This window comes from Helianthus annuus, chromosome 13, assembly GCF_002127325.2.
Source record: "Helianthus annuus cultivar XRQ/B chromosome 13, HanXRQr2.0-SUNRISE, whole genome shotgun sequence".
Lineage (NCBI taxonomy): Eukaryota > Viridiplantae > Streptophyta > Magnoliopsida > Asterales > Asteraceae > Helianthus > Helianthus annuus.
Window position 1 is genome coordinate 83,736,214 of NC_035445.2, and position 8,009 is coordinate 83,744,222.

An 8,009-nucleotide genomic window follows, 5' to 3' on the forward strand; every position below is an offset into this window, starting at 1 on the left:
TTAAAACTTTTAAGAAATTAACATAAACAAGCGAACCACGAACGAACGTAAACGAACATTTTACCGAACGTTCACGAACGCAGTTGAACGAACGTGACCCTTGTTCGTGCTTCTTTATTTAGCTAATCGAACGAAATATCTTGTTCGTGTTCATTCATTAACTAAATCTAAATGAACAAATTTCTCACCAAACGGCTCACTTAACATTCGCTTTAATTGTAGGAACTAAGGATTTTGAATTTAGAAAATGGTTAAAACTACTAAACCTAACCGACCCTTAATCAAACACTTATTTAGAAAAAAAAATCAAAGCATATATCAAAATATGTAAACGCAAGAATTTTAGCACATACAAATTTACACACTTCTCTTCTTCATCCATTCATATTCATTCATATTCATAACATTTTGCAACAGTAAATCAAAAGAAACCATTTCTAAATCCAAAAAAAAACCACATCTAAACCTGAATCTACAGCCGGTTTGGTTGCGTTTACAGGGGTAAAAAAACATAAAACATAAAACAAAAACTAAAACAAGACCGGTACGGTAAAAACACGACTAAAATACCGTCACCCTATTTGGTGCACAACCGCGCTATCTTCTAATCTTTGCCATGTTTGTTGACGTTGATCTTGTGCCATTTTGGCATGGGCCTGTTTCTCTGCGTATTGCCTCTGACACTCCTCGAACAAAGGGGTGTCCATTTCCATGAACATTTTTCTGATGTTACTTGTGAGCCCGTGAACCGCCGGGTTCCAGTGGCCCTGAATGTTTGTCTCCAAGGCTTCAAAGATAATTGGTAGAATCACGGTTCGGTTCTGTGCGATCAAACTTACAATGTGCTCGTTGTTCCACATGAAAAGCGCTCGTTCTGCTACCTGTAGATAATGTCCACCGCATACATTACACACGTAGTAAAGAGAGATTTCTTAATTTCTTAATATAAATTTACAGCATTGCCATTCCATATTCAAGTTTCTAACATTAAGAAAACCCACAATCTCTTACATTTCTCTTAGTATTATGTAATTGGGACCCACAAAAAAGAGATTGTAAATGACTAAAACAGAAACCTATTACTGTTTCCTTAGTTTTGTTACCCTTTCCATCACATGAAAATTCCCACATATTCCAATTTGGATGCTTGATTTTAAATTGCGTGATGCACTCCAATGCGTTTGGTCCAAAAATCTGATTCGTGATGCGAGCGCATCAAGTATGCGATGCGCACTTTATTAAAAAATACTAAAAAATCATTTATAACTATGTAGCTAATATCCCGACATATCAACCAATATATCAGTGATATATCTGTTATCGGTCCCCTGCCGAGATAGCGGTACAAAATATTGGTCAGAGTATCGGTACCGATAATATCAGCGATATTGTCCGATATTTAACTGATATTTGATCGATAAAAATCACCGATTTTCCCGATATCAGTACCATTCTTCTTATTTCTACTTTTCATTTTTCTTCTTATTACTGCTATTAGTGTTTTAAGTCTTAACTGTTAGTTGTTACTGTTAAATGTTAGTGTTTTAAGTCTTAGTCAGTTCTTACTTGTTACAATTGTTAGTGTTAAATTGCTATATATATAAATTTAGCATGATATTAAAATTACCGATATCCCACTGCCACATTGGCGAAGCATAGTGGGGGCGGGAGGGGGCGGCCGACCCCCCGAACTTTTCGCTCAGTAGTGGAGAGTATGTAGTTTTCGTATAGAAATTTTTGGGGATATACGGTTTCGACCCCCCGTTTTATAGAAATTTTTTGGTATATACGTTTTTGACCCCCCGGTCGGAAGTCTCAAGCTTCGCCACTGCACTGCGATAACCGATATCTCAAATATAGGTCCTTGACCGATATCCGATATTTTACGGCATTAACTACTTAGATTTATACATAACAACATAAAAAATACATACTTAAACTAAAACAACTGACGTAATAAGAAGAAAAAAGTTGATATTTTTGGTTCAAAGCATATTAAAATGTTTCTAGAACCACAAAAGGTGTTTAGGAACCATAATGGTCCAAATCAAGCATAATAAGATATCAATTACTGAAAAAACCCAACCCATTTCATAAAATCTGAAAGAACTTAACAAACAATGTTGCGTGCATCGGAGCGCATTATGCGAAATCGGCGCAATATCCTCGCATCATGTAAACACAACGCATCAGCTGTGGCGATGCGCTCTCATCAGCACATCGGGCGGCGGACAGGCGCATCACGCATTATGCGCGCATTTTAAAACCAAGTTTAGATGTTGGATAAGTAAATAAAAATCTATCTAAAACTATTTACTATTACAAATGTAGACAATTCGAGTATAGATCCAAATGATTTATAATTACATTTAGGATTTAAGTGATTTACACACATGATCAAACATTGTACCTATAGCCCAAATGGTCCATACTAACTATTAAAAGCATCTAATGAGTTACTGAATCCCGCTTAACGATCCATCCTAACTGTTAAAAGCATTTAAAGAGTTCACTAATTTATTTAAGAGTAAATTACTTTTTGAGTCCTTGTGTTTTAGTGGTTTTAACCATTTGAGTCCAAAATCAAAAGGTTTAACGCCCCGAGTCATTAGCGCTTTTTTTATAACCATTTGAGTCCTTTTGAGTCCAAATTTTAACCTTTTGAGTCCAACTTTTTAACAAAATTGGACTCAAACCGTTATAAAATGAACAAGATTGGACTCAAAACGTTATAAAATAAATGACTAGGGACTCAGGGCGTTAAACTTTTTGAATTTGGACTCAAGTGATTAAAATTTAAAACCACTAAAACACAGGGACTCAAAAAGTAATTTACTTTTTATTTAATGAAGGATAAATTTTCTAGTTTCTACCCATCAGATATGGAAATATACTTGCTTTTAGTTGTTTACGTTTACAGTTTACCACATCTATTACAAATTTACAACCTCATTAGACTAGGTTTTTTTATTAAAGAAACTCATTTGCCACCAAATGATGATGTAAACAAATAGATCCCAGTGGTCTTCTCTTATTCAACAAGCCACAAGCCACCTCATCGGCTCACCCATCTTATCATTTTTCAGTAGGGTTGAATGCAATATATGGCAACTTACTTTCGTTTCACACCCTGTATATCTAACTAGTACGGGAAAAAATAACTAAAACTAACATTTCACATCAGCATCACCATACGTGTGTCGTTGTATATCTACATGAGTACATGGACAATGACATGGCAAATATTTGCCAAAACCAGTTACACGACAGCAATTTCAATTTATCAGCTAACAAGTTGCTATAACGACAAAAAAAAAACCTACATTGTGGTTATAAGGGGAATAAGATGTTGTTACAAGAAATGAAATGAAAGGAGGGTGCTTTTTCATGCATTCAAAAAATTCTAATAATATCCTACTACTCCATCTATACCAACTTATGTTATCGATAGCTATCAATCAGTAATAAAGCTAAAATCAGATAAAAGAGCAGATTACACAAAACAAGTTTAAGGTGATTTTTAACCTGAAAATGAGGGCTATTGAGGCACCGAGCTAGTTGTCTGAAAAGAGGAACCATGCATCGTTGAAATTCAGTGGCTTGTGTTGCTTCTAGAACTTCTTCAAGCTCCCCAAGAAAAAGAACTTCCTTCTGACAGTTAGTGATCGGCCAATATTTTAACAAACCGTTAATAACAGTATCAGCCAATTTGTTGTCTTTTTCTACAAACTGAATGATACAGTAAGCAAGCTGCTGATGATACGTAGCAATCGGTTTAGGTTTGTGAAGCGGTAAAAGTGCCCGTACAAGAAACAGCTTATGTTCCTCTTTCATTGGCAATGCAAATCCATTAATTATACTTCCAAGAATCTCCAATAACTCAGCTATCCCACTATTCCTTTCGGTTTCATATATAAACTGATAAAATATATTGTTGATAGCTTTCCTAATAAACGGGCGATGCACCATAAACTTCCCGTAAATCCTGTGTAAAATAGTTTTCAAATACTCCCGCTCACGAGGATCCTCCGTATCAAACATATCCAACAACTTTAACACAAACGAATGATCAATAAACTTCTTAGCAACTTTCGTGTCGGTATCCGTCGAGATAATATATCTCAAAAGAAGCTCGTAAACAAGCTGTAAATGCGGCCACGACGGTTCAAGATAAGTCTCGTCTTCATCCGCCTCCATGCTCACCGTCCCCGTATTCTCATGAGCCGCAGGCGGCAAACATCTAAAAATATTAACCGAAATCATCCTAATCATCTCATCCTGATTCACCTCACTAATTTTCCCCGATCCCGATTGCACATAATCAACAAGCTCCACAAGATTCAACCGCTTAATCTCCTTCTCCTTAACCGACTTCAACGTATCCGTAAAATCAAACAACACGCTACAAACCTGACACTTCCTAACAAACAACTGCTGCCTTTCGGATACCGAAACATCACGAAACATAGGGAGCGGCTCCACACTCCCTACACCAGCCGGAGCCGCCACTCCACCACCACCGCCACTATCCGGCACCTGTTGAGACACACCTCCACCTCTAGAGGCATGGTTCACAACAACATTCGAACTAGAAACCGAACCGGACACACCGGAAACTTCCGTGTCGGTTTTCGAAGGCTTCCGCTGCCCTCGCTTCATAAGCTTATTCAACATAATATATAATAGTATAATACAATCAAATTAGCCCTAATTAGTCCTAATTAGCCCTAATTTTTCAGATCACTACACAAAATAGTCTGAAATCAGTAAAAAATCGGAGACGATGTAAAGCTGTAAACAAACCCTAGGTCATTTGTATAACAATCAGCGAATAATGAAAACAGTGTATGGATCTATATACCGTTGAGGTGATGGCGGTGGTTTTGACCGTTGACCGGTGGAGGAGCGGTTGATGTACGGTGATCGGACGGTTGAGAACGGTGATATGGTGTAGTGAATATAGATATATGTGTGTGTATATATATATATATATATAATATCCAGAAGAGAAGAGAAGAGATGAGGTTAGATTAGATGATTGTAGATGAAGAAGTGTTGAAAAGAGATGGGGGATTGTGGGACAAGAAATGGGATATAATTTGAAATGAGAGAAGGGGGCTAAATGAAAGCGAATGATGATAAATAAATAAATACGTGTAAAGAAAACTTTACTTTTTTTAGTGGCTTATTTACGTGAATTACATAAATAGTCCCTTCCTTGTCTATGCTATGCCCTATCTTATTCGGTCTCGTGTTTTGTTATTGATATTGATATTGATAATGTTATAGATTTGAGAACACTGGTCAAATTGAGTCATAGTAGGTCCAAAATTAAAATTACATATAAAATCTTAGTTTGATTAATCGCTAGTCAATACCCTCACCGGCCGACTAGTGGTTGACGATTCTTACAACAATAATTGAGTTGTTTGCGGGATACTTGAGATCGACTCATTATAAGGTTAAAATAAAGTGATTTTAAATGAGTTTGAGATCAAGCTCGAGTTTATATTGAGCTTTTATAATAAACGTGTTGTCTCAAGCTCCACTTCATGTATCATGTTTGACTAGGCTCACGAGCTTTCATTTCTATAAATATATTTTTTAATAATTATACAGTAAATATTAATATATATTATTTTGTATAAAATGTTAAAACTATAAATATATGTTAAAGTATCATATGTGTATACAAATAAAGTAATTAAGTAATTTATAAGTAATAGATAAGTTGGGATCAAGCTTTAGAGTTTAGATATACATCTTGAAACAAGTCGAGCTAGAAGGGGGTTGGTTACCATACAAATCATATTTATTCTACAAAACGTGAGAACAGATCCTAGCACTTAAAAAAAAATTAAATTAGCACATACTAAAGCAATACATACATAAAAGTAGCACTTTTGGATTATTTATATTAGCACATGAAAAATCAATCAAGATAATTGATTTTAGCACATATGTGAATGATATCAACACTTTACTTTATGAATAATTATATATGCTGTTCAAAAAAAAAAAGAATAATTATATATTAGCACATTGAAACAAAAGGAATATACAAATAAAAAATTAATTGCTTATTAGCATAATTATAAGGAATTCAATATAATTGATATTATTTAGGTTATTATTTTACCATTTCTCTGTAATTTTTTGGATGTCACATCACACTTTTTAAATGGTTCTTACAGTTTGTATACGAAATGTGGTTTGTATTTGATTCTACTCCGAGCTAGAAGTATGCTAAGTTGAATGAGTCAAGCTCGACTCCACTTAGTTACATATCATGTACACAAAATAACAAATGGATGAAAATGTTGTAAATATACATATCTAATGCTTAATACAATTTTACTATTCGATTTTTTTAGGATTTAACAAACAGAAAACAAAACGAAATGTTCAATTTTTTAATAAATAAACAAAAAACAGCACTAATTAATACATGCTACAACTTATGTACACGCTGCACCCAAATTGTTAGCCAGAATAGAGTGAGATTTGGGTTTAAGGACATTAATACATGTCTTAGACCATCCTTGATGCGCGTCTACATGCAAGTCATCCGCAAGAGCGGACCCATGTGCAGTGGCAGAGCTAGCCTATTAACTTAGGGGTATCCTAATTTTTTTTACTGTACCATCATACAATAATAAAAAAACGATAATAAATAAACTAAGACAACTACCTAATAGATTTTAACTTATCTAAACATTTAAAGTCTTAACTAACATAAAAAAGTAGAATTCTACATAAACTCTAACATCAAACAAGAAATCAAAGGACAAGAAAACTCACAAATCACAATAGCACCCCGGGCAACACCGCGATGATTTCAGCAGGGACGATCAGCGTGGGCTTCTGTTCGACGTATGGTTTCCAATTGCCGCCCATAATCAAAAGGTTTATTTTATTGTTTTGAGTCTTGGGCTAAACTTTGTCATTTACCAATTGGGCATCCTTTCAGTTATATTATTGTTAATTTGGGCTTATTTCATCATTTGGGGCTAATTATTTTACGAATGCTGGGTTGTAAATGGGTTGGGCTTATAAAAAATGGGATTTTAATATATCACGTATCCTATTTTTTTGTCAGTGGTATCCTTGTATTTGTTTAGTGGTATCTTTTGTATAAAACCGAAAAAAGAATACACTACGAATACTGGGTTGAGCCTTATCTCGTGCAACCCCTCTTATAACACTAGCTCCGCCCCCGCCCATGTGTATGGGTGGGCGGACGCACCCCTTGAAAAAAAATTAGTATATTTTACAGGCAAAAAACTCGATCGCACCCCTTAATGATATGGTTAAACTCCTCATCTACACTCTCAGAAAATAATTTCTAGGTCCGTCACTAATAATCCGAGTTAAAGGATCGTCCATTATGACGCAGGTCTATGGAAGGTTTTTGGGTCCATGTCATTGTACACTAACGGGCATGTGATGGGACAAGAGGTTGGATTTAAGTTTCTTTTTTTTTTTTTTTCATTTTTTATCCAGTTTTAAGTTTTAACTAATCATTTTTATATATGCTACAAAAAAATTGATAACTAATCATTTTTATATGTGCTACAAAAAAAATTGATTTATTTTGTAAAAAAATATTAAACTTTTGTAGAAACAAATATAAAAGTAGACGATGAAGAATATAAGAATGTGTGTGAGATGAAGTAAATTGCTTTGAAAAAATTTGTAAGATGGGTTTGTTTGGATGAAGTAAATTGCTTAGGAAGAAACTGTAAGATGGGTTTGTTTGGATGAAGTAAATTGCTTAGAAAAAAATTGTAAGAAATGTTGCAATTGTTGTTGAGATGCCAAAACAGAAAGTTGTCATAAAATATATTTATTTATGTAAAAAAGTTAAATTGTGAAACATGTTGATTGTATCATGTTATTCAACAATAAATCAATGAAGTGGTAAATATGTGTGATAGGGGTGTTCAAAAAAAATTCGAATCCAAAACTAAATCCAAAATATCCGAAATATTTGAAATTTCGGATATTCG

The 8,009-nt window shown here is 34.5% G+C and overlaps 1 protein-coding gene across 1 annotated transcript; it reads right to left on the bottom strand.

Annotated features, from left to right (window-relative positions):
- Positions 1-340: 340 nt before the first annotated feature.
- On the bottom strand, positions 341-5,118 carry LOC110898398 (serine/threonine protein phosphatase 2A 57 kDa regulatory subunit B' beta isoform). Its single transcript, XM_022145178.2, has 2 exons — positions 3,526-5,118; positions 341-881 (listed from the first exon to the last, which is right to left on the bottom strand). The coding sequence occupies exons 1-2, from the start codon at positions 4,672-4,674 to the stop codon at positions 573-575; spliced, it is 1,458 nt and encodes a 485-aa protein (XP_022000870.1). The 5' UTR covers positions 4,675-5,118; the 3' UTR covers positions 341-572.
- Between the last annotated feature and the right edge of the window lie 2,891 nt (positions 5,119-8,009).